Source organism: Bubalus bubalis, chromosome 6 (assembly GCF_019923935.1).
Source record: "Bubalus bubalis isolate 160015118507 breed Murrah chromosome 6, NDDB_SH_1, whole genome shotgun sequence".
Taxonomy (NCBI): domain Eukaryota; kingdom Metazoa; phylum Chordata; class Mammalia; order Artiodactyla; family Bovidae; genus Bubalus; species Bubalus bubalis.
This window is the reverse complement of record NC_059162.1, coordinates 15,860,713-15,888,368: the sequence shown is the minus strand read 5'-3', so window position 1 is coordinate 15,888,368 and position 27,656 is coordinate 15,860,713. Positions and strand designations below refer to the sequence as shown.

The 27,656-nt window shown below is 47.9% G+C and overlaps 1 protein-coding gene across 3 annotated transcripts in view; it reads right to left on the bottom strand.

The window, feature by feature from the left end:
- The window catches only part of KCNN3 (potassium calcium-activated channel subfamily N member 3), a 174,307-nt gene that overhangs the window by 70,439 nt on the left and 76,212 nt on the right, over positions 1-27,656 (bottom strand). For all 3 annotated transcript variants that reach the window (XM_045166029.1, XM_045166030.1, XM_045166031.1), the window contains exon 3: positions 2,244-2,662. In XM_045166029.1, coding sequence (XP_045021964.1) covers positions 2,244-2,662 — 419 coding nt within the window. The remainder of the gene's footprint in view (positions 1-2,243; positions 2,663-27,656) is intronic.

Here is a 27,656-nt window from a genome sequence, read left to right as displayed (position 1 = left end):
GAGTACTTTGCAAGCTACACATTTTGAAGCAGGCTTATCTTCCAATAAAAAATCATCACCCATACTTCTGACAGGTTCAATAAACAATGGAACTCACTTGCTGGTACTTTGTTCCACGTTTGCTCATCTGAGACAATGAGGTGATGATACACACCAAACAGGATCAATTTGAGAACATGGAAGATTTCAAACACCTTAAAGGGCTATGTAAATTCAATTGTTATTGTTGCTGGAAGACTCAGCTTTGATCGATTACAAAGGAAAACAAGAAGAGCATAGGTCTACCTATAGTAGGCTTGTTCTAATTATTAAAAAGCAGCCAATAAGATTCCCAAGAGTTATCAAGAGATCTCTGTTATTATTATTAATTGTTGCTATCACTATTACGGTATACATTTAACATGTGTTATCTGGCTCCAACAACAAATCCTAAAAAGTTGGTATTATTAATTCCAGCTTGCAGATGAGAAAACTAAGGCCTAAGTGACTGGCACCATATTGCTCAACTAACAGGACTTTGAGCTTGGAACCCAAACATATGCTTTCTCCATTGTAGAAAGAGTGTCCGCTTACCAGAGAAGGTTCATGAAGCCTGGCGAGGTATGGTCCTACTTAGAACAGATGTTATAATGTCAGCTGTTGAGTAATGATGGGGTTCTGAATACATGGGTATTGTGTGTCCTTCGGGCTTTGTATGTAAGAAATGTGTCCCAGCTTGGTACTGGCTCTAAGAAACTGACCCTGCTGTATGGAGGGGCCCCTGTCCGGCTGCAGCAGAATGGGCTCTTTGTTTGACTGTGTGTCTGTTGACCAAACATCTGAAGGAACTGTCTGCATACAGAATATTTTCAAAATAGGTGGGAAATGTGGTTCAGTGCATACCTGAGATGTTTTTAGACCAACTCTCCTCCAGAATGCTCTTGCATGTTTTCTCTGGTGCATGGAATATTCGATAATACAATTTTAAGTGATGATGAATGAAGGATGACTACAGGATCTGAGTAAATTACACAGGATGCGTGACCAGGCCTCCCAGCGTACTAAAAATTACCTCTCTCAAGTGAATATAGATCTTCCCTTCTATCTCAAGTGATCCTTATTTTAAAATGAGGACACCGAGGCTCAGAGATGTGAAGTGACTTGCTCAAGCTCTCATGGCTACATAGGGGCAGAATCCAGGTTTTTAACCTTCATGTTCAAACTCCACATACAAAATCAGAGAAAAATGAATGTCCAGAACCAGCTTGAAAGGGAGAGGAGCCAGGAAGGGCAGCTTGGCGATGGCTGTGGAAGGGGGTAGCCATGGACGAAACTTGAGCCTCAACGATGGCAGTTCTGAGGCGCTGGCATGATGCCCTAGAGCCCCTAATCTCTATTAGGCCACGACCCCTCCTCTCCTACCAGTCACTTCTGAGTCATGGCCCCGCCACCAGCCTCCTAAACAATGGTTCCCAAAGTACAGTTCATCAGGGCTGCTGCTGCTGCTGCTGCTAAGTCACTTCAGTCGTGTCCAACTCTGTGCGACCCCATGGACTGCAGCCTACCAGGCTCCTCCAGTCCATGGGATTTTCCAGGCAAGAGACTGGAGTGGGTTGTGCAGTACTTCTTAAATGTCAAGGAGCATACAAATCACAAGTGAATTTGTTAAAGTGAAAATTCTATTCGGTAGTTCTGGGGTGAGGCCTGAGATTCTTCTTTTTAACAAGTTCCCAGTGATGCTGATGGGTCTGTGGACCAAATTTTTGAGTAGTGAGGAATCAATAGTAATATACAGGGAAAAGGACTTATGGGTGAATATGCTTGAGAAAATCTGGAGTGGACAAAATTAAACTAGTTTCATTACTGCAGGACTTCTCAGAGCCTTTAAAATGCTAGCGAGCATTCTTTAACTCCAAGAGGGAGAGTTAACACAGAAATTATAAAGTTATACATGCCAAAGGGGTAACGATATACCCAGGATGCTTTGAGATATACTGGTTTACAAAGAACAAGAAATGAGGCAGATTATATATTCATTTTTCCCAGCTTACCTTGGTTCCAATGTTTCAACGCTGCAGCTCATATTCAGCCCCAACTTGGTCCTCCCCTTTCCCATTTTCTCCTGAGGTGTTTGGGTAACATGCCTGCTTCTTCCATCAGGCCACATACATCTGGGCCTCCCTGCCCCTCCCCCTGCCCTCATCCTAGCATGAGCGGTGTGCTGGGAGGCCCCAGGTGAGTGCAGAACCGGACCCACGGAATACCTTTCACAGACACGGACGGTCCAGGCAGCAATGATCCACAGTGAGATGCTGAACACTAGCAGCACAGTGCCTGGGCAGATGGTCATGAGGGTCTTCATGACAAAGCGCGTGTTGAAGTTGATCTTGTTGAGGGCCCCGATGCTGCGGGACGAGGCGTCGGTGAAGAGCTTGCTATGCAGTAGCATGACGCGGGCGATCAGGTACAGGCGCAGGAACATGGGGATGGACAGGATGATGTCCACGTCGGCCTCCGCCCGCGAGGGCGTGTAGGAGAAGGCCAGGCGTGCCGTCCAGAAGAACTTGTACTCGCCGGGAATGGGGTGGATGGCGCACACCAGCATCTCCAGGCTGATGTAGAGGATGCGCTCATAGGTCATGGCTATCCGCCAGTCGTCTGCACCATTGTCAATCACGAAGAGCTGTGGGAGCAGAAAGCCTGTTGAGCGCAGCCCGGAGGGAAGCACACAGTGGGGTGAAGGAGGACGGGGCAGCTGATCCACCCCGGGGAACCTCTTTGGAGACCTCGCTTGGGTGAAGACAGCCCTGGACGGGGAGTCAGGAGACCTGGCTAAGACACGTCAATCTCTGGGCCTCCGTTTCTGTAAATTGCTCCCCAAGGTTCCTTCCAGCTCCGAGGGGCCCCTAAACCGGCTGTGCCATGACTAAGAAGACGCACAGCTCACTATATTGAACACAGGTCCCTGGGCCCCTGCCAGGCCCTGAGCTGAGCCCTGAGGGGGATGTGGAGATGAAAAGGTTCTGCTTCCTCAGTGAGTGAACTCATGGGGGCTAGCACGGACTCCTCTCCCCGAGGGGAGAACAGTGTCTGCTGGTGGCACGCTGCTCTCAGTCGCTGCCGGGGTGTTAGCACTGAGGGCCCTGGAGCCAGACTGCCTGGATCTGGATCCTGATCCCTACACTAACTAGCTCTGTGACCTCGAGCCAGTTACTGAGCCTCTCTGTGCCTCAGTTTCCTCCTCTGGGGACAGTGAGAGTAATATCTGCTGCATAGAGGTGGCCATGAAGCTGCAATGGGCTAGTATATATGAAGTGTCGGGAATCCTGCCTAGCACCAGCTCCATAAGTATTAGTTATTGCTATTTTTAGCATTATTAATCCATGGGGTCTCTTTCTGGAAATGAGGGTTGGGCTCAGGGATGTCTAAGCTCCCTTTCAGCCCGCACCTTCTTTCCACAACACTGAGATTCTTGCTGTCGTACCAGGGAAGACGGTCAAAGCAGCTGAAACAAGCCTTCACTGAGCGCCTGCTGTGTGCCCAGCCTGGGCTCAGCACTGGGTTCACACACCAGGAAAGCCCTGGCTTATTCTCAAGGAGGTCTCACTGTGGAGTTCCCCATGCATGGGGGCCTCATGTCCTTCCCCTCCGTGGCCCCAGTCTCCGCTGCAAAATGAGAGGCTCCAAGATCCAATTTGGACATTCGAAGGTCCTGATTCTTAGAGGGTGAGGCCTGAGACCAGGGGCCTGTGTTGGACATGGGGGCCTCCTGGACAGGCATGTACCTCAGTTCTGAGAAGTGATGAAAGTGTTTATCCCATGCCATGACCTCTCTGTGCTGGGCCCTTGCCTCTCCAGCTTGCTCTGTCCTGGTTTGCCCATTACACAGCCCCACACATTGCCGGCTCCAGGGCCGCGCAGAGCAATTCTTTGCATGGCTGCTTGGGCTGGCCCATAAGGTAGGGGGCAGGGGCAGGGTCCCCCAGCTTAGCATGAGCCCGGCTCCACATGCACTGGTATAACCTGGCCAGAGGAGCAGCCCACGAGTCCCAGGAAAGATTCGTGGCCAGAAAGAAATTCAGCTGCCTTAGAAAGAAATGAATGTTGGGGCCAGGGTTGGGAGGCAGAAGTTTGATTTAACCTGGGAAAGTTTGATTTAACCTTCAGCATGACGGGAGTAACAGAGAGGTTGGGTCAGCGTGCTGGTCAAAGGCTGAGCTGAGACTTCCTCACCAACCCCCCTTCTCTTTGCTCCACTTCACAGGTTGTTTAGGGATGTAGAGGCCCTTTCCTCTGTCTGTTCTGCTGTTTCCTCTACAGCTGGGGCCAAAGGAGCCTTCTGCTGTCTTTTGTTGGTGGTGGTGGTAATTTTTTTTAAAACTGTTGTATTTTGAAGTTAGTCACCACGCACTTTTCTCTTCTTCTTCCTTCACTGCCACCCTGACAGACCACTATCCTAACAACCGAGAATGCAGGAAAGAAAACTGTGACACCCATGCCTGGGACCTCTGAGGGTAAAAAGGGCCCATCAAGGGATCTGTGACACAAATTCAAGGTGAATCAATGTAGTCATATGACTTGGATAAGGGGTCTCCTGGCTGCCCTGCTTTTAGGGTATGCCTGTGCCATTTTCTCTGCCACAAGGAGCAAGCACTGGGCTACTCAGCCAGCTGTGAAGAGGCAGGCGAAGCTGCAGGAGTGCTCACGGAGGGGAGGCAGCCTGTGCAAGCGGCGCTCTCACCTTGCTGGACCACAGTTTACCCTGCCTCCTGCCCTGGGATCTCATACAACTATGACGTGGAATAGAGGAGATAATGGGTATAAAAGGGCTTCATAAACTACAAAAGGTCATTCATTCATAAATTCAACAAACACATGCTGGAGGCCCTCTATCTGCTGGGGGTTGGGCATTCAAGATGCAGTGAAACAGCTCTGAGCATGGCTCCTGGGATGAGGCCGTGGAGGAGAACTATTAACAGAATGTACTATGGGAGCAAGGGGCTGAGGGGCCGACCTCAGCCCAGGCAGCTGTAATTGGAAAGGCGTGATCTCTAAACAGGAGAGAGGACCAGCCCAGCACCAGCTGAGACTCCCCCTCCTTCCTCAGGGCAGCTGAGCCAGGATTTTTCCAGACACAGGTTTCCACCATCAATTAGGGGGACCTAGAGGCTGCTCAAAGGGTTCCCTCTGCTCCTAACTGCCACCGACAGGCCGAGCCATGGCAACGTGACTGCCTGGCCAAACTCTTCAAATACAAAATGAAAACCATCCGCCCTATAAGAAAGAACGGCATCAGGTTACTATAGTAACGGGGTTCACTCTGGGCAGAGTCGCAGGTTCCTTGGATTCCCTGATGAAGAATGAGAGTATACACCATCCATGTTCAAGTGGCGGCAGGTCGGCAGTTCTGCCCAGCTTGATGAGAAGGGACTGGCACCAGGGTGGTGTCCCCACTTTCCTCCCACATGACCTGCTTCTGCTACAGTTTCCTGGCACAAGGTTGGGTAGGGGGACAACAACACGCAGTAGTGGAGTTGGAGGCTGGTTAGCTGGACTGAGATCCAGATTGTAGGCAAGCCCCATCACTTCTCTATGCCTATTTCCACTACTTTGTCATAAGACTGTTAACCTTGACCCTGTCCATCTCTTGGGATTAGCATTAGGATCCAGTAATACAGATAAAACAAGAGAATGTTCTTTACGAACTACAGTCGGCCATCGATATCCACAGATGAAGAATTGTGGATATAGAGGGCTGAGGGTTCTATACCATTTTATATAAGGGACTTGGATTTTGGTGTCTACAGAGTTTACTGAGCTTGCTCCTCAGATTTTGGTGTCCACAGAGTTTACTGGAACCAATCCCCTGTGGATACCACGGGATACCTGTACTCTCAAAATGTGAGGGATTATTAATCCCTGTGAGGCACTGAGAGACAGTATGTATGGGGGCCCATGGGGATATAGTCCAGGCTGAAGATCAAGAGCCTCTGCTAGACAGGGCTCCAGTGTAGGAGTCTGTCAGTCAGCAGGGTGGGCAGTACGGCCCAGAAGATTCCTTTGCTGTCCCATAGGAGGACACCCTTGTTCCTGCTCCCATCTGACCCCTGGAACCACAGCTCTGTAAGCGTAGCCTCCCTCCTTTCAGACTCAAGCAGATAACAGTACCCTACCCTGCCACATCCTCACTCAGCATCCTGTTCATTCCTTACAAGTCACAAGTCTCAGTTACGTATTCATCTTTACTTGGAACCATGAGTATTCCTTGGAAGGACTGAAGCTGAAGCTCCAACACTTGGCCCACCTGATGCCAAGAGCCAACTCATTAGAAAAGACCCTCATGCTGGGAAAGATTGAGGGCAAAAGGAGAAGGGGGCGGCAGAGGATAAGATGGTTAGATAGCATCACCGACTTAATGGACAGGAATCTGAGCAAACTCGAAGAGATAGTGAAGGACAGGGGAGCCTAGAATGCTGTAGTGCACGGGGTCGCAAAAAGTTGGATGCGACTTAGCTATTGAACAACAGCTTGGTTTTTATCTATCTCTTTCCCACCTCTCCACCCACCGCCCAGAGCAGTGTTTCTTGATCTGTCTGCAAGAATCACTTGGAAAGCTTATTTAAAAGACTCACATTCTGGCCCACCCTAGACCAAGTAAATCTGAAACTCTAGGCACGAGGCTCTGGCATTGGGAATTTTCTTAAGTTTCCTTGGGTGATCCCAAAATGTAACCCGAATTGTGACCCAAAAAGGGATAGGGGGGTCCTAGCTGCCTTGTTTGCTGTGGAATCTCTGGTGCCGGCCCAGCTCTTAGCACATATAGGTGTTGGGTAAATTCTTGTGTAGTGAATCAATAATTACTGTTGACTGTGTGACCCTGGATGATTAGACTCCCCCATATTGGGTTTGATTTCCTCCTCTGAGGAATAGGTGGATAGGTTGGATGAGCCCTGAAGCGCCTTCCACTCTGACGATCCCTTATTCTGTGCCCTGTTTTTTTAAAATTTATTATTTATTCTTGGCTGTGCTGGGTCGTCACACAGGCTTTTCCCTAGTTGCAGCACGTGAGGGCTACTCTCGTTGTGGCGTGCAGGCTTATTGTGGTGGCTTCTCTTGTTTCAGGGCACAGGCTCTGGGCACACTGGCTGCAGTTAGTTGTGGCACATGGGCTTTGTTGCTCTGCAGCGTGTGGAAATCTTCCCAGGCGAGGGATCGAACCCGTGTCCCCTGCATTGGCAGGCAGACTCTTCACCACAGGACCACCAGGGAAGTCTTTCTGTGCTCTATTCTGAGCCCTTGTTCTTTGCAGACCTCATTTGTGGTCTCGAGGCATGTGAGCTCCCTGGGGACAGGACTCATGCCTGGCTCATCTCAACTTTCTCCAAGGGCCAGGATGGTCCTGGTACAGCCAATAGAATTTTACTGAATAAAGAGGTGTGTGAGTGAGTGACTATGTCACGTGAAGAAAAGGACAGGTGAACAGTGGCCCTTGTTAACCACCCAGAAAGGAAACTCATGTAGAAAACTCATTGCTAAGCCTGTGACTAATGGAGTACCTGACGAGTTATCTTATGCCATGAGAAGGATACCCTCCTATTCCCAGGGGGTGGTCCAATTTGGAATAAAGGGTCCCAGGTGATATCCAAGCCTTAGAAAGTACTGGAGCAGTGCTGGACCAAGAGGGGAAGGTGACTCTGGCATAGGACTGTCCTCCCCTCTCGTTAGGTCTCAGTCACCCAGATCTAGTTCTAAAGTAGTCTGATGGTCGCCCTGATAAATTCTGGAAGAGTTCTGATGTGACATGGACAGGATCTGGCATGGGGTGCCACGGGACCCTGTGGGGAGCAGGGGAAGTCTGCTCTGAGCTGTCACAGAGCAGAAGACTCAGCTCTGTGACAAACACTCTTCCTTCCTGACCTTGCCCAGGTTTCTCCTGAGTGGGGAAGGAATGCCACATTCTCCAAACTGCTGAGTCTTACTGCCTCCTTAGCCTCCAACAGTGATTCCACTCCTTTGGGGTTTGGCCAGCCTGAAAATGGAATGCTTTGGTGCCAGAACCTGGGGTCATCTGCAAGTGCTGCTCTTACACCAGATACTATCCTGAACAGAGCTGGCTCCAGACTTGATCCTCTGCCACTTAACTGGTGCTAAGAGCCTGTGGGATTTTTCAGCCAGTTGGTGTAATTCCAAGAGCTTTGGGAGGGAGATTTTATGTGACAGAGCAATTCCAAACTTGCCTTCAAGGAGCTTGTAATTAGAAAGGAGAACCAATTCAATTCAACTCACCTCAATTCAATAAAATAATTAGGAAGAACCAACTAGTACTTGAAATTTGCTAAGAGAACAGGTCTTAAGTGTTCTTTAAAAAAAAAAAAAGGGTAACAATGTGAGGCAGTAGATGTTAATTAACTTGACTGTGGTAATCATTTCACAATGTGTACTTGTATCAAATCATCTCATTGTACACTTTAAATATATACAATTTTATTTGTCAGTTATACCTCAATTATTTTAAGATTCTTTTTAGAATCAACTAGGTGATAAAACTGTGGTGATATAAATATGAATCAGACACATTCCCATGAATCAGCTCATGATCTCAGTTAACTCCAGCATACAAGAGACACGATAAGGGACCGTCGTGGAAAGCTTCTTGGGCAAGACAGGGATTTAGTAGTGCTTCGAAGGCCTGTATCAGACAAACCTGGTGTTGTGCTAACACAATACCACTGATTCCTCCCATTCCTTTTGTCTGCTTCTTCGTGTGTGACTTTGCTTCTCTTTCCAGCAAGAAGTACAGTCCATTTCTCAAGCCCTTGAATCTGAAGCTGGCCATTTGCCTTCCTTTGGCCAGCGGGGTCTTAGAGAATATGACACAGAATGTGACCTTTGGAGAAGATCAGTCCAGCAGGGCTTGCTGTAATACTGGGCCCCACATTCCCTGTCACTCCAACCTATGCCAACACAGCTGCCAGACGTAAGAGTGAGGCTTTCCTCGACAAGCTGCATGACAGAAGCTCACCCCAGGTGAGACCAGCAGAAGAACTACCATGCTGAGCCCTGCCCGGACTGCTGACCCACACAATCGTGAGCTAAATGATTATTAAGTCATTAATATGGGGTGTGCTTTGTCATGCAACAAAACTAATACATAAACAAATCTAACTCACACCTTCACTTAACACACATATTACATGTTGGGTGATTTGCCTGCCATGTCCAACATTTCCCTTTCAGCTTCTCAGGCCACAGCCCGTAGAAGGAACTTCCACTCCCACCCTCCCAGCCAGCATGGTTAATCAGACAGGGCTGGCCAGTCTATCTCAATAACTGGGCAACTGGATGAAGAGGGGATCATGATCAAGGGCCATGCCAGCTTCCCTGACCCCTACACCACATAGGGGACACATCATTTCATATATCAAAGAAAACTCAAAGCATTTAAAAAATCAATTTGCAAGCATTTGAGTTATTTTGCATGCAATATGTTTCTCACATGTGTGGAAGTCAACTGGTAGACTGAATCAAGGAACAAAAGCAAAACAGAATTTATCGTGTGTGGAAGAGAAAAACTGCAGGGACTCTTAGGAGCAGTGAATCTTCTTGGCAAATCTGGGGGTAAATTGATCAGCTGGCAGCTACCAAAGAGGTCACTGTGGACATTCCATCCTTGAGTGGTCAATTAGAGGTGTCAAAGAAAACAGTTCAGTAACTGATGGGTTCTCTAGAACCTTTGAATTTAGCTGTGGCATGAGAGTGCTTAACAGGCTCTCTCTCTCTCTCTGCACCTTCCATCTGCATCCCCACCTCAGTCGGACCAGGTCTGCACACTTCCCTCACTGGAGTTTCTCACAGAGCAATCATGTGATTCACTAGCTCCCCATGGGAGTCAACCCTGAAGGGCCATCTGGTCACCCAGGAGAGGTCGGTTCACGTACAAGCTCTGGAGCCCACCGTGTGTTAGCTGCAGGGCTGGGAACAGGCTGTCTTGACAGGGAGACAAGGAGACTGTCCTGAAGCCCCCACTATCAACCTAACAGAGGAAACTGCACCAGGGAACCCGCCTTTTATTTTTTTAGTGTAAATACGTCTGGACTAGATTCACTGAATTTGCTCGTTTCCCCATTCTATTTTGAAAGACTTGAAGCCTTTCAAGTTATTTAAGCAATATCTTTTCTCAAAATGTTCTCAGCTGTTAGGGGAGATCCTTCTTAGACATTTTCTGACCGATCCAAAAAAGTTTCATTCTTGTACAACTATCAATTTTTTTTAATTAAAGGAGAGAAGATGGAAAAGACCCTTTGTGTTCTCTACTGTTTTCTCTGTGGGAGAAAAACTCCAGGGAAAATTTCCATGATTTAAAAAATATATATGCAGGAAAAAAGCAAGAGGAAAAAAATTAAAGATTTTCTTAAAATCCAGTAATAATATATATGTATTTTTTCCAAACTCCCTGGAGCATATATTCTGCATGTACACCATTACTATGGAGGTTTCCATGGAAACAACATCAAAAGTCCTGTAATACCTAATTAGGTTTCCCCAAGGACAAGAACTGATTGCCAGTGATGAAATGAACACCTGGGTTTGCAGTAATGGTTAACATAAATTTAGTGGCTGAAGAAAAGGAGGAAGGAAAAGAAGGGAAGGTAGAAAAGAAGTCAGCAAGTGAGGGGCCTATCACAAAAGTCCATCATTCTACCACCAAGACTCTCAGAGGGTCAGGGTCCATGTTCACCAGCTGTGTCTTTCTAAGAAGAAACCTTCTCCCTCAGAAACTGCTGTGACTTACTGGCTCATGTGTAATGTCCTTTGGTGACTCTTTGGTCTGGCCAGGGTTCTCCTGCGTGTCCCTGGCAGAGTTCACCGTTGGCCTCCTGCAGTGGGCATGAGACCCCACAGGGACTTTTGAGCCTGCAGTTTCTTTGGGACTGCCAGTAGTGACCATAAGCCTTTCTTTTTTTTTTTCCTTTTTTTGGTAATTATACTTGTCTTTTGTAAATCTTTATTTATTCAGCTGTACTGGGTCCTAGTTGAGGCGCACAGGATCTTGTTGTGTCACGTGGGATCTTTTGTTGTGGTGCACCAAAGAATCCACCTGCAATGCGGGAGATCCTGGTTGGATTCCCGGGTCAGAAAGATCCCCTGGAAAAGGGATAGGCTGCCAACTCCAGTGTTTTTGGACTTTCCTCGTGGCTCAGACAGTAAAGAATCCACCTGCAATGCGGGAGATCCTGGTTGGATTCCCGGGTCAGAAAGATCCCCTGGAAAAGGGATAGGCTACCATCTCCAGTGTTTTTGGACTTTCCTCGTGGCTCAGACAGTAAAGAATCCACCTGCAATGCGGGAGATCCTGGTTGGATTCCTAGGTCAGAAAGATCCCCTGGAAAAGAGATAGGCTACCATCTCCAGTGTTTTTGGACTTTCCTCGTGGCTCAGACAGTAAAGAATCCACCTGCAATGCAGGAGACCCGGGTTCAATCCCTGGGTTGGGAAGATCCCCTGGAGAAGGGAACAACTACCCACTCCAGTATTCTGGCCTGAAGAATCCCATGGACAGAGGAGCCTGGCGGGCTACAGTTCATGTGGTTGCAAAGAGTCAGACACAACTGAATGACTTTCACTTTTCACTTCACAGACTCTCTAATTGTGGTGCACAGGCTTACTTTCTCTATCACATGTGAAATCTTAGGCTTCCCAGGTGGGTCTAGTGGTAAAGAATCAGCCTGCAATGCAGGAGACACAGGAGACATGGGTCAGGAAGATTCCCTGGAGGAGGGCATGGTAACCCACTCCAGTATTCTTGCCTGGAGAATCCTATGGACAGAGGAGCCTGACAGGCTACAATCCATACAGTCACAAAGAGTTGGACATGACTGAAGTGACTCAGCATGCATGCATGTGGGATCTTGGTTCCCCAACCAGGGATTGAACTCACATCCCCTGCATGCAAGGTGGATTCTTAACCACTGAGCCACCAGAGAAGTCCCCTATAAGCCCTTTCTTATCCCCATTTCTTAGACAGTGAAAGCCAAATTATAGCGTTTGAGAAAGCCAGTATTTTTCACTCACATAACAAGAATTGTTAACAAGAATGGTGCCTGACCATAGCGCCACTGGGGATAGAGTATTCTGCCACTGGCCATCTGTGCGTGGGCAAGGCCCTTTCCCTCTCTGGTCCTCAAATTCTTCATCTGTAACATGAAGGGTTGGATCCAATTTGTGGTTTCACCTCTTCTCCTAGCTGTGGAGCTGCTTTTTTCTAATAAGATTTTTCATAAAAGCCCAATATGGGAAACAGATAAACTCACAACTCTTCTGGCTGAAAGGGTAGGAAAGAGCATTCAAAGCCAACTCATTCACCTCTTCCTCCACCTAGCTCTGTGTGGTGGCCCACACCCCTCCATAGAACACTGCAGTTGGAAAACCTTTGGCTGGACCAGTTGGCCTCCAGTTACAATGAGGAATAACGTGTGATACTGGATATCAAGGTGCTTTGGGTCTACTGCAAGAGATGATAGATGCACAGGCATGGAATTTTCCCAGATCCACTGAGTTGTTTCAGTCTTCTTTCATCCAGTCAGCTTGGGCCGCCATAATAAAGTGCCACAGACTGGATGGCTTAAGCAACAGAACTATCCATTTCTCATAGTTCTGGGGGCCGGAAGTCTGAGATCCAAGTAGTCAGCATAGCTGGGTTCTGGTGAGGGCTCTCTTCCTGGCTTGTAGACAGTCTCCTTCTCATTGTGTTCTCACATGGCAGAGAGAGCGTATGCAAGAGAGAGATCTCCTTCTTATAAGGCCACAGTCCTATATGATTGGGCTATTGTTATTCCTCCTGAAGACCCTTTCCCCAAATATAGTTACATTGGGGGTTACGGCTTCAACATATGCATTTTGGGGGGACACAATTCAGTTCACAGTAGTGTCCTCATGTGTCCAAATTACCCTAAAGCCCAACTACAGGCCAAGTCAAGTGATTTTGCACACACTACCTCATTGCAACTTCATGATCTTCCTGTAAAGAAGTAATATCATGCCCATTTTACAGATGGAGAGACTAACCCAGCAAGGTTAAATCAACTGCCCAGGGCTCTGCATTCCATGTGCCTTTCACCTGCCCATCCACCAAGCAGGACCCTCTGTGTTGGGGACTAGCAGTTTGGGCTTTAGTTTATTTTATTCTAAAGAAAACTCAGGCCCACTGTTTGAAATAGTCATTTCTCACAAGAACCTTCGCTGACCACAGGATCAATACACAATGAAAACAGGCTAGGTCTGCACCACCTTGGGAAACCCACACTGTGATTAGCAGTCCACATTGGTCTCTGTGGAAGTAAGACAATTGTGTTCATTTCCTTGCAGCCAGTCCTGAGCCAGCAGGGAGAGCAGAGCGTGCTGAGCAGCAGCTGCTGCTGACCACTCCCCCCTGAAGCAGGAACAGTCATGAGACTTCCAAATACAACACTATGCAAAGCTCAATGCCATGGTGTTTGTGCCCCCAGCAGCATCAGACCCTCCTGCTTCCCCCCTACCCACAGAGACATCTGACCTTGATCATGGGTCCTGTAGGAATGAAGGGACCGACCAGGAGGTGACTCAGTGCCTACAGGGGTCACTATGTGCAGGATGGAACTGAAAAATTCAGCAGAAGCCAGGAGTGTGGCATCAAAGGAGCTGGTGAGAGAAATGAAAGTTCCCAAGAATCCCCAGAGACCTGTGGAGAAACACTGGTCCCCTCCTTGTTTGGGGTGGGAGTTCACGTCCAATTCAATTAGAAGCAGTAAGGACAAGATGACCCTAGATAATGCTTGGGTTAGATTGACCATGGCCTACCCCATCCATCCTCCACCCTACTACCAGAGCAAATGGTTTAAAATGCAAACCAAAGTGTGTTATTTCTCTTCTTGGAGTCTTTCAATGGCTCCCCAGAATATTCAGAATCAAGTTCAACCTCCCAGTTGTACTTGGCAAAAGGGCCCTTCCCCACATGGTCCCAGCTATTGCCCCCCACAAACCCAGCATCTCATTCCAGCCAAACCAAGTTACTCATGATCTTCAAACTTCTGTTCCTGGAAGTTCTGTACAAGCTGTTCCTTCTTCTCAACCTCTTCACCAGGGAGCTCCTTCTCATTCTTTTTTAAATATAACTTTAAAAAATATTTATTTATTTGGCTGCACCGGGTCTTAGTTGCCACACGTGGGATCTCCAATCTTCACTGTGACGTGCAGGAGCTTTTATTTTTTTAGTTGCAGCATGTGGAATCTTCAGTCGTGGAATGCAAACTGTTAGTTACAGCATGTGGGATCTAGTTCCCTGACCAGGGATAGAACCCAGGCCCCTGGTATTGGGAGCACAGAGTCTTCACTGGATCGCCAGAGAAATCCTTCCTTCTCATTCTCGAAAGCCCAGATCAAGCATCTCTCTTTTCCACACATCTTAACTGGCCTCTTCCCAACCCCAGGCAGGGTTAGGTGCCTCCCTTGGGAACCTCCCAGTTCGTGTGCCCTCTGCCATCACAGAACCAGTTCTCAAATAGCATCTGGGAAGGATGGTCAGAAGGTCTGGCGTGCTAGCCCCAATTTCAGGGGAGGTGGAGAGAGGCAGAGTGGCCATCTCCATCGACAGCCATAATACCGGACATCAGATCTTGCGGCCTCATTGTGTACCAGGCCCTATGCTGTATGTTTTACAGGCACGATCTCACTCAGATCATGCCTGAGTCTTTGTTAGGGCTCTGGGATAGGTATTACTATTCTGATTATACAGAAAGGGAAATTGAGGCTAAAAGAGATTAACTAATTTGTTGAAGGCCAAACAGTTAATAGGGGCTTCCTGGGTGATTCAGTGGGTAAAGAATCTGCCTGCAATGTAGGAGACACAGGAGATGTAGGTTCGCTCTCTGGGTGGGGAAGATCCCCTGGAGGAGAGCATGGCAACCCACTCAGTATTCTTGCCTGGAAATCCCCCAGCAAGAGGACCGAGGAGCCCAGCAGGCTACAGTCCACAGGGTCTGCAAAGAGTTGGACACAACCTAAGCAACTGAGCATGCACGCATACAGTTAATAAAGAGCATGCATACCTAGGCTCTAGAGCCAGGAAGACAGGTTCCAAAGGCTATAATCTTAACCACTATATCCTGGTTCTGGGCTATGTGAGGGGGGCCGGCCCCAGGTACTTGCCCACTCAGACCAGGCTGGAGGGTATTTCTGGGTCTCTACCTGCCTTAGCAGAATGGGGAGTTAGAAGATTTCTGAATATCTGCTAAGTCTGGGGTGAGAAGAATCGTTTTCTCAACAGGAAGTTTCTGATAAGTTTCCATTTCGTTTTGACACATGAATCGATCCTGCTGAATGTTTTCGGGGTAACAGCATGATTACTGGGGCGGCCAGACCCAGCTCCATTGTAACACAAACTTGTTTACCACTGGGGATTAAACTCTCTAACCCTGGCTCAGAGGGCGTTTTTGAAACTAAAAATGAAGAGGTTTCTGAATCTTCCAACCACCTGGGGTGCAGAAGAACCAGGTCAGAACCAGGTGTTAGTGGTGGGTGGGGAGTGCTTGTTTTCCCCAACAGACAAAAATACCCTTCAGCTCATCTTCAAAATCAACTGAAATGTCCACCCTCACGGGAGCTTTCCCAGTCTCCCCACAGAGAGGCAGGCCGCTGCAAACAGCAACTGCAGCCCCTCGGAGCTTCTGACTTGCTGGCTTGGTCCAAAGTATTTTTCTTTACATTAACCCTCTTTGTCCTCACAACAGCCCCGTGAGAAAAGTCTGAGACTTCCCCACTAGTCCAGTGGTTAAGAATCTGCCTGCCAAGGCAGGAGACATGGCTTCGATCCCTGGTCCTAGAAGATTTCACTTGCGTTGGGGCATCTACTGAAACCAGCATGCCTAGAGCCTGTGCTCTGCAATCAGAGAAGCCACAGCAGTAAGTCCACGCACCGCAACTAGAGAGTAGCCCCGGCTCACTGCAAGCAGAGAAAGCCCGAGCACAGCAACAAAGAGCCAGGGCCACCATAAATAAATAAGAAAATCCTACTATCTTCCCTGGTTTACAGATGAGCCAACTTCCCCAAGACCACAATATCAAGTGAGTGGTAGTGGCAGGATTTGAACCCAGAGTCCACAGTGTCTTCTGTTAATCCTCTAGCCCTCCCGGCGAGCTGCCTCACAGATGCTCTGGTCTATCTGCCTGTCTACACCGCACGTATGCCGACACATGGCTCTTTGAGGACAGACTGTCTTCTTGGGCACTGCCCCACCCCCGGGCCACGCACAGAGCTCAGGAGATGCAGGCTGTCCAAATGAAAGTGTGATTGGGGGCAAATACTCTGAAAGTGTGACAAGTTAAGGTTTCAAAGCTCTTATCAGTGTGATGGTAAAGAAAACCGTTTTCATTGTCCACCATTTCTATAATTCTCCCAAGGTAAAATAGTCTTTTGCAACATATGTGCAAGATAGAGAACCTAAAGAATATTTATAAGAAAACTGCTAATAAGAACTGCTATTAGACCTACTAATAATTAAAAACCAAACCTGGAAACGGCCTGAATACACAACAGAGAAACAGCTGAATGAATTATTATACTCACACTGTGGAACATTATGTAGCTGTTTTGTTTTTTTTTTTAATGAAGAGGATCTATTTGAATGGACTTGGAAAACATTTGTGATGTTAAGTCAAAAGAGAAAATTGCAGCATAATGGGTGAACGTGATTCCTCTTTTTAAAAAAAAAAAGCGAACACCAACATATGAAAACAAAAATCCCCCTATATGCTCTTCTTTTATACATATTGATATATTTTTGTATATGGAGACACACACGAAAACATGGTAAAAGCCCACTAATTAATTGCCTAATTGTTAACGCCAGCACCTCCGAGGAGGTAATGGGGTGGGAGTCAGGGAAACTATTGATCTTTTTTCCCTTTAATAATTATAACATTCTTCTGTGTTAAAACAAGCTTTGGTAATTTTGAAAACCCAATAAAGTGTTTTCTTAAAAAGAACTGGCCTGAGGGAAGCCTCTAGTTGACCCTAGTAGGGATGTTTTAAGCATGGCCATTCTTGGAGGGACAACAATCCCTGAGCCTTGACTGCTTTGTAATTTTCCACATAGAGCTTCGAGGCCCCTAGGAGCCTCCCACCCTACTAGGACACTGTGAACAAGACCTACTGAACAGTGTTAATACCCGGGCTCCTCTCACAAGGCCAATTTCATTACCTGTTCCATAGCTCTTTTGACTAAACCACCCTGTGAAAAATACTTCTCATGTACAAAAATTAGCAAAGGCACTTATCTGAAGACCCACCTCTTAGGCACGTTAACATTGCAGGCCTTGAAAGCCTTGTTAGTCAGCAGCCTGCCCTGAGCGCCCACCGTGGGCAGAGGCCCGGGCTTCCTGTGAGAAGAAGTGGCCCTCCGCCCACAATTCATAGCGTAAATTGAGCTACACTGTTTCCTCCACTCATGGCGGGTAGGGGCCATGGGTGACTGCTCGTGGCAGAGTCACTGGGGACGTGCCCACAGGGTGCCAGGTGCAGAGATGGGCCCCCTGGGTTACAGCACAGATTAGGATGCAAGTGTCTGCCCAGCTGGGAGCTCAGAAATCACCAGATATCACCAAGGACAAGGCTATGGAGGGGCTCAGCTTGGTGACGGGAGCAAAGGAAGAGCCCTACCTGCAGCTCAGACCTTATGACACTGCCATGTCAGTGCCCACACCTGTCGCCCTGTACCCAGACTCCCGCTGGCTCCTGCTCCAGGCCACCCCAAAGAGAGGGCATAGCCCATGCCTCCTCTGGTCACACCGCATCCCACGGAGACAGGAACCCACAGATGCCAAGTGCCCCATCTACCCCCACCTTGTCAACCACCCTTCAGATGTCCAGGCATCTGAATTCGCTCTCTGAGCTGGCTTCCAGGGCCCCTACTGCCTCTTTCCCCATCTGTCCTCTGGCAGGCAGGCCACGGCTGCTTATAGATGCAGCCCGAGGCCTGAGAGGTAGCCAAGGGGCAGTTGAGAGAGGGGTGGGATGAAGCCTGGACCTGAGTGCTAAGGTGTCCACATGAGTCCTCAGGGTACTGATGAGTCCGGGGAGTGGCGGGAGGGGACATGCTAGGGATGGGGTGCTTGGGTGCCCCATTCAAGGCTAGCCCCAGGCCCTGAAAGTGACAGGAGTGGGTCTGTCTGTAATACCTTCTGACATCTGGTGTATGTCTGTACAGCTACAGCAGCACCTATATTTTCTAGATTGTTCTGAGGTCAGGCAAATAGGACCTGATACTCCATCTCAGGTCGTCTGTCCTCCGCTCTCTCACCTTCTATGGCAGCCCCAGGCTTCTAGACTGGCTCTGAAGTGAGTTCTGTAAGACCCTAGTTCTGTAGGAAGTGCCATGAAAAGGGGTCCGGTGGCCCATGTTTGGGAAATGCCTCATGGAGATTCACTGGGTTCATCTGAATATTAAATGTTCAAGAATTTCCAAAGAAAGGAAAGCCAGTCAGCCTTGAAATGCTGTTTCTCCAACTTATTTGACCAGCTATTAGAGGAACAACTATTAATGCTTCAAGGAAGACTGGAAAGCCCAGGGGGTGGGGCCGTCACTGTAGCAGAGAACTCACATTCACCCTGCAGGCATCCATGCTGTCCGTGAACCAAAACGGCTGACGGTCTTTCCGAAAGGCACCACACACTCCCTGGTTTTCTTCAATGGGCTCTGCAGAGCACACCAAACCTGCCAAACCGGTGTCAGTCGGCACTGTCAGATGACCTGTCAGCCAGGGGCACCTACAGGCTTTGTAGGTATTTTATTTAACAAATGCATGTATGTTACTTACCAGGCTCCAAGCACTGTTCTCAATGCTTTACAGTATTGACTTCCTCATAACAACACTATGTGGTGAGCCCTATTATTATCCCCATTCAAAGATGAGGAAGTTGAGGCCTGATGAGATTAAGTTGAGGCGGGAAATAGATGGGCTCCAGGCTAGACATTTACAACTGGCCTCCTGTTCACACTTCCGGGGGCGAGAAAAAGATGGGCTCCAGGCTGGACATTTACTACCAGCCCCCTGTCTACATTTCCTGAGGCAAGAGACAGATGGGCTCCCGGCTACATATTTATGACCAGACTGCTGTCTGCATTTTGAGATCTGCACTTTGATATAAGAAACAACAGGAATAGGGTGGATAACCGGACACTGGACACTTTTATGGCAGGAACAGAGAGGGGCTAAACTCTGTTAAGAGATCAAGAGGTCACATATTTCCCATCCTTAGGGCAAGGGAGACACTATACATGCGCAAATAGATTTCACAGGGTCAAAAAGGCAGGGCACGCCAGACCATAGTAAGTCTTGCCACTGTCCCTCCCAGATGCCATTGGAATGAAACCCATCTTGATGGAGGGGTGTGTGTACACCTAGGGAGTATCCTGAGCCAGAGTAGCCATGGGGTCAAAAGAAGACCATTGGCCAAGGAGAAGACAAAGACCTGGAAGACTACCCCTTATAAAGGATTTAAACTTCCCAAAGGGGTGACTCTCATGACTCTCTCTTTGAGTTCCCTCATGGTCTTTCTGTATATACTCTGCTTTCCTAATACAGGCTTTTCTTTCCCCTATACATTCTTCTTGTCTTATTCTTCCTTTCAAAGTAGACAAGGACTGGGGATTTAGATTCTAGTCAACAGCCCCCATGGTCTAGAAGACAGAATTCCTTGTTTCTACCCAGGTGACCAGAGTTCAATTCCCCCCCAGGGAACTAAGGTTTTGCAAGCTACCCTCCGAAATCAAAGAGATCAGCCTAAGGTCACATAGCTGGGAAATAGTGGACCCTGGAGGGACTCACACAGTCTGGCTCCAGAGTCCATACATACTAGTTTTTATTGCCACTGTAACAAATTACCACAAAGTTAGTGACTTTAAAACAACCCAAATTTATTCTCTTCTGGTTCTGGAAGCCAGAAGTCTGCAATCAGTCTCAGTGGATGAAAGTCAAGGTCATTGAGCAAGGCTGGCTCCTTTTGGGGGCCCTAGGGGAGAGCCCATTTCTTTGCATCTCACAGACTCTTCCCTCCAGGTCTCCCACCTCTGGCTTCAGTTGTCACTTCCTCTTCTGTAGTCAAATTTCCCTCTGCCTCTCTTTTATAAAGACACTTGTGATTTTATATATATTTAGTATCCCAAAAGAAAATCTGGGGTTATCGCCTCATCTTAAGATCCCAAACTTGATCACATCTGCAAAGTCCCTTTTGCCATGTAAGGTAATACATGGCAAAAAAAACACCGATTCCAGGGACTATGGCCTGGATATTTTAGGGAACCATTATTCAACCTATCAAGGAGATCAAACCAGTCAGTCCTAAAAGGGATCAAACCAGTCAATCTTAAAGGAAATCAAGCCTGAAAATTCACTGAAAGTGTCGGGGGAGGTTGTCACTTCCTCGGTTCTGTCTCGTCACAAAAAAATTTGAAGCGACAGACCAGTGTTACAGTCCTTGGACTGACCAGTGTTACAGCTCCATGTTACAGCTCAGTTTTATTTAGAAAGTAAAGGAAAATACATCCTCGAGGCTGAGGGCATGCTGACGCAAAACACTCAAAGAGAAGAGAGGCCCCCCAGCCCAACTTTGGCTCCTCTTTTTATATGTCTTTTCTCCTCCCCCTGGGCCTGCCCTGTGTAAACTGGGCTAGCCAGGAGTGCTGTTTGTTTTACCTGAGGGCCTCACCACAGTCTCCAGACCTTCCTTTGTTCTATTTCCGTGGGCTTTTCCCTTCCTTGCCTTTTAGCCACCGCCATTCTGGACTCCTTTTTCCTATTCTACCTACCTAACAGAAGGACTGCTGCGGAAGCTGAAGCTCCAACGCTTTGGCCACCTGATGCAAAGAGCCAACTCATTGGAAAAGACCCCAATGCTGGGAAAGACTGAAGGCAAAAGGAGAAGGGGGCAGCAGAGGAAGAGACGGTTACATAGCGTCACTGACTCAATGGACATGAGTTTGAGCAAACACTGGGAGATAGTGGAGGACAGGGGAGCCTGGTGTGCTGCAGTCCATGGGGTCACAGAGAGTCTGACACGATGTAGAGACTCAACAGCAACAATTCAGCCTATCACTCCATGCTTGTAACCGCTGCACTATGTTCATCTAACAATCTAACAATTTCTGGGAGGCTGTTGTCATTATTCTTCTTTTACAGATTCTAAGACTAAGGCTCCAAGAAGTCCAATGAGCTGCCAAGGTTCGCTCAGGTAGGAAATGGCACAGCACGTGCTAGATGTGGACGACTCGCTCCTGCACTCCCGTACCTACTTCTAGAGAGCTCAGGGGATTTTTAAAGTTTTTTTTTAATATGTATTTTTATTGAAGTATATTTGGTTTATAATATTGTATTAGTTTCACGTGTATAGCAAATTAATTCAGACGTATAGCAAAGTGCATAGCAAAGTGATTCAGGTGTAGAGTAAAGTGATTTCAGGTGAGTGGCAAAGTGATCTGGTATATTGTGAGCTCAGGGGTTTTTGAAGCAGGGGGTGCTCCTGTTCCCTTCTAGATTGAACCCTTTTGACATCTTAACCCCACTGTAAACCTGATGACAGCTATGGAATTGCCTTTCCCAGAACAAGATGCATTTACACATCACATTTTGCAGATAGTCTCTGGGAGTTTATGAGCTCTAGGTTAAGAATGCTTGCTCTTCAAAGCAAGGTCTCAAAGAAGTATTTGCACACCCATGTTCGTAGCAGCATTGTTCATCATAACCAAGAGTGTCTATAGACAAGCAACATATTATACAGTGGAATATTATTCAGCCTTGAAAAGGAAGGAAATTTTGATATATGCTACAACCTGGATGCAATTTGAGGACATTATGCTAAGTGAAATAAGCCAGTTGTAAAAAGATAAATACTGTACAATTCCAGAATAGTGAAATTCATACAGACTAAAAGTAGGATGGTGGTTTCCAGGGGCTAGTGGTGGAGGGGAGAGGTCCTGTTCAGTGGGTACAGAGATTCCATTCTGCAAGATGAAGAGCACTCAGGAGGCTGGCAGCACAACAATGTGAATGTACTTAACACTACTGAACTGTTCTCTTAGAAGTGGTTGGGATGGCAGACCTTAAGCCATGTGTATTTTTTTATTTGTTTAGCTGCTAAGTTGTGTCCAACTTTTGGCGATCCCATGAACTATAGCCCACCAGGCTCCTCTGTCCATGGGATTTCCCAGGTAAGACTACTGGAGTGGGTTGTCATTTCCTTCTCTAAGGGATCTTCCCCACCCATGGAGTCAACCCGAGTCTTCTGCATTGGCAGGCAGATTCCTCACCCCTGAGCCACCTGGGAAGCCCATGTGTACTTTACTAATTTTTTTTTTTTTTAATGATCCTTCCTCTAAGCTGAGAGTCCTTGCAGGGTAGGGATCATATCTGTGCACAGAATGGGCTCAACACAAGACTGCCTGTGGGTTGAGCGGATGATGCTACTGCCCTCCCCAGCTGTGAGCTGGTATTTCCAGAAGCACCACAATGATGGTTAAACAACTACCCCAAGCTTGGTTAAAAACAAAAGCAGTAAAAGCCCTGAGAATTGGGAATGAATGGAGGCAGATAGGATGAGCATAAACCCAGATGCATTGTGGTGAAGACTGAGGGTCTCTCACCCATTTGAAAGGAATCTCAAAAGGGATCCAGGGGCTCTGATGTCAATGTTACAAATAAGTTGAGCCCCCTCTAACTTGAGAGTGACTCCATGCCGCTCCCTTGGCTTAAAGTATCCTCTTCTGCCAAACAAATGGGTAAGACATTGAGGATTTTTTTTTAAAAAACTCTACTGTTTGCATAAATTCAGGGGTAAGAACCAAACTCCAAGAGCTGACCTGCACCCCTTTGGGGCATCCTGCCAGCCCCTCAGAAATCACCTCACCTGCCAACCTGCTGATGATATTTGGTTCATAAAAGCATCCTTCCACTGAGCTAGAGGGACAACACAGAAAACAACATGATTGCAAGAAAATCCAAGCCAGAATAGCGCATGGCACCTGTGTCATGATCAGTGGAGGGTGAAACCACTGAGGCTTCAGAACTGAGAGTGGGTGGAGGCAGATGAGCTGGAGAATAAATCTGGTCACCGTTGTGGTAAAAATGGGTGGCGCTCATTGTGGGAATCTTGAAAGGAAACAAAAGGCCCTGATGTTGCAGAGGTGTCCCTTTGCAGAGGTCAGGTGACTCATGCAGCACCCCAGGGTGCTCTGCTCCCTCTGTGTCCCTCTCTCTGCCAAGCTCCTACAACCACGGAAAATCCTCCTCCTTGAGTTGGGATTGTATTAAACAGCCTTTCAACCAGCGACAGAAGGAGATGGGCTCTTAGTGGAGCCTGATCTATAAATACAGGGTAACAATAGGGGCCAGAATGTTCCACAGGAAACCGGTAGGGCTTGCCCTCGCCACACAGAGCATGGAAGATTTTCACAGGGATTTCTGCAGCCCTTCCCAGTTATAATTCCAGAATGATATTGTAATAACAAACTGATGAGTTTCTTCAGGTAATATCCACGAGACAGAGTCCTCTCTAAAAGGAAAAGGAATTTGCTTGTTATAGCCATCCTTTATTCCAGTTTAACTGGTCCCTAAGAGCCTTTAACTCTAGCAAGAGGAAATTTGGTTAGGGAGACTGTCAAACCTTGCAGAAGAAGAGAGACAGACATTATGTTAGAGAAAACCTCCCCCTCCCTCCCCAGGGAAGTGCTTTCAAAATGGAATCCAACCTATACATCCAGGAGAGAAAGTCCTGCGTGGATTCTGCAGCTCTTTCCAGTCTGTTGAGATGGAACTATCTTCCCCTGTCTGAGATCCAGGTAGACGTGTGATGTTTTTCTATCCTCAAAGGTATTGGCAAGACTAAAGGGTTTTCTCTGCGTGTGCTCCCTCCTTTAGCCAGGTCTCAGGAGGCTGCTGGGGTGTTCCTCCCCATCTCCTTGATTGCCAGCCAGATCAAGGGTGGTTCCTGGGCCATGATCCTTGGTTCAGCACTAAGAACAGGAAGCCCCTAACCTAAAACCAACACATCCAGAAACATTCTCACCACAAACACTCAGAAGCCAGCCTAGCCTTCCCATTCCAAATGGATATGGACAGTTCAATCCAGAAAGAAAGGGATATTTAAAAGCTGTAATAAATCATGTGCCAAGTGAGGTGTCAGACATGCAAACCAGTGAGCGAAAAGTTGGCAAGTTGCAAAGGGAGGGGTGTGTTGAATTTGCAACCGCCTGGTTCCTCCTGCCCATGGCCAAGGCCCAGGGCCAGAAACACTGGCCCTGTTTCTCAGGCGCATGTCCTCAGAGAGAGACAAACATGAAAAAAGCTTGCACCTGGATTTCCCTCCCTGTACATTAAAGCAAAGGGGGAGGATGGGAGCATGGTTGGGAGATTAAGGGGGCAGATCCCAATCCAGCCTACGAAAGCCACCAAGATTGGGAACCCTATTTGCAAGTTAAAGACCACATAAAAGAACTATCATTAATGATGGTTATTACTGTAAGCCTCAAATTCTCAATAGATCATTAATAATACTTTTAATAAAAAGGAAAACAACAAATCAATATTAACTTATTCTGGATGCTGCTGCTGTTAAGTCGCTTCAGTCATGTCCTACTCTGTGAGACCCCATGGACTGCAGCCTACCAGGCTCCCCTGTCCATGGGATTTTCCAGGGACTATTATTCAACTGTTTTGTTAAAAGGCAGAAATAGAACACAAAATGCCTGCAGTGACCTATGAGAATGGCAGAGTAGTAACTTAGCTGACTTGGTCAAGAGATGCCAAAGACCAGAAGTTAAAAGCCCAGCCTACACAAGACCCCCAGGATCAGCATTGAGGTGGGGGGAGGGTGAAGCATCGATGCACTGATTCCAGGGTTTGTGAGTACCCCACAGGGCATCCCTCATGCCCTCACCATGCTCAATCCTTCCACCTGTGGATCCCTTCATCCCTCACTGACAGATCTATCCATTCCTCAGACTAGTGCATGGCACTGTCCCAGCCGCCAAAGACACAGAGCCAGTGGTTCTGCCCACCAGTTTCCTATTGTGTGAAATGAAGACAAGTCATCTTCTCAGGGCCTGCAGGGCCCCGAGGGATTGGGTCCCTCCTCCACAACCCCCATCTGCATTTCACTCCACTTCAACCACCTTGCTGTCTCTATGTCAACCATTTGCAAATGCAAATCTCTTTGCATTTCAGGCCCCTTGCTGTCTCCACTTCAAGTCATCTTTCAGGAGTTCATGTTCTTCTTCTTCTACCCGGCATAGGATCTTTGGGCAATGCTGTTCCCTTCGCATGGAATGCTCTTTTCTTCTCTCTGCCAAGTTAGAACCTATTCATCCTCCCATCGACTGAGTCAGTCCTAGGCACTCAACACTTACCATAGCTGCAATTTTACTTCTTTGTGCAACTGTCTTACTAAAGTCTGATCTGTTATAAGACTGTAAGCTACCTGAGGGCAGAGGTCATACTTGTTTCTATCTTCATTGTTTACCCCATTTATTGATACTAGGTATTCAATAAATACTTGAAGGATGAAAAACTGAAGTATACCTTAAGAGAGCTCACACTAGGTGGAAGAGACTCTCTTTGGTCCTCCATGTAAGTGGTTCCACAGGCCTTTCCTGAAAGACCAGTTTTTAGGGGGAGGAACTGGGTCCTGTTGACGAGGTCAGAGACTCTCTAAGAGGAGAAAAGACTTGGGCTGTGGAGAAGAAACAATTGTTAGGCCCAGTAAGGACAGGCACATGGTCCATGGTTGAATCGCAGAGTCACAGGAGCACCGTGCACAGGAACCTGGCCATCAAGCGTCAGGGAGCAGCAGGCGGCAGGAAGCACAGTGCAGGGAGGGTGAGGCTCTTCTCTCAGGCCAGCTCCCGAAGACTGGAGATGCCCGCCTGGAGTGCTCAGTGAGAACTCTAGGCAGACATTTGAGCTCATCTAGAAAGGGTCCTGGGATCCATTAATCATGTCTGCACTGGGTGTAGATGGGATCCCAGTGGCATGCCTGTCACGAGCTGGCCAGCCCTGCTCTGAGGAGGCAAGCAGCCTTGTTCATTGACTTGCTAGACAGCTGTTCCCTGCCCAGTCTGTGAGGCCAAGTACTCTGTGGAATAAAGGAGGCCATTTCTTCCCAGTTAGTGGTCGTGGCTGGACTTCCCACAGCTAGGTATTTCCATAAGCCTACATCTAAGTTACTGAGGCAGGTGTCACCTTTGGTCATTCACATTTTTCCAGAATGTTCTCTAAAACACTGCTAACGGAGTCTTGTGAGAAAATGGCATCCTAGAGAACAGGGGACCTGCAATGCCCAGGTCCCAGTCTTTGTGGTCTCAGGCTACCTGTGCAGCTATTGGTTAAACAAAAACGGAAGTTCCAGCACTAGGCTGTGGTCTGAGAAGCCATGTCCTCCTTTGACTGGCTTCTGAGGAAAGAACCCGGCCACCCTTAGTAGGCTGGCCACCTGAAAGAAAGCATTTGTTAAACATAGGACAAAATAGAGCAGACAGCAGAGGCACCTCTGCTGGGACAGAGGTAGGTCCCTGCCTGCTGACCGCAGCCTGAAAGAAGGCTTCTTTGATGGCGACCTCTCCAGTTCACATCTGACAGGTCAGTGGAGGCTGTAGATAATTCACTCATTTGCCAAACATTTCATGAGACATGTCTTCTGTCAGACACTGTATAAGGCCTAGAGAACTCAGAGCAGCTGGGGCCGGATACTCTTCAGAACTCACTAGGAGAGACCATCATGTAACCAGAGGACTGTGTGGGGACTTCCCTGATGGTCCAGCGGTTAAGAATACGCCTTGCAATGCAGGAGACTCCAGTTCGACCCCTGATCTGGGAACTAAGATCCCACGTGCCGTGGGGCAGCTAAGTCTATGCACAGCAACTACTGAGCCCTCGTCCTGCAACTAGAGAGAAGACTGCAGTGAAAAATCCTGCATGTTGCAAAAAGGTCCCACGTGCTGTCACTAAGACCTGACACAGCCAAAAGTAAATAAATAATTTTAAAAATAGAGGACTGGTTGGTACAAGAGGCACAATAAGGGAGGTCTGTGTGCCTGGGGTTGAGAAGGGGTCACTGAAAGGGGGACAGCAGCTCCTATCAGGGAGGTCAGGGAGGCCCCCCAGCCTGGGGCAGCTCAGGCTAGAGAGACGAGTAGGTATTCCCCTATCAGCCGAGGTGGAGAAGGGCCCTCAGGAGGAGGGGTGGCATGTGCAAAGGCCCAGAGATGTGCGAGAGTGGGGTACAGAACAACCCAGGGGGACTGGCACAGCATCTGAGGAAGAAATGGCACAGACGTGGCTGCAGAGAGGACAGGGCCACTCCCAGAGCGCCCTGTATGCCAGGCTGGGGAGTCTAGGCTGCACTCAAAGGACAGCGAGGAGCTTCTGAAGGCGTTCAGACAAGGGCAAGGTCAGACGTGGCTAGAGGATTCCTCAGCAGCAATGTGGGTGGGGTGGGGTGAGGGAGGGCGGGCAAGGAGACAGGGGTACTAGCTGGAGGCTGCCCTAACACTCCACCAGAGACCAGTGTGGGGAGATGAGTGGAGACAGTGAACACTGCAACCAAAAGGCATTTTATCTGGATAACCAACAAGGACCCTGTACAACACGTGGAACAC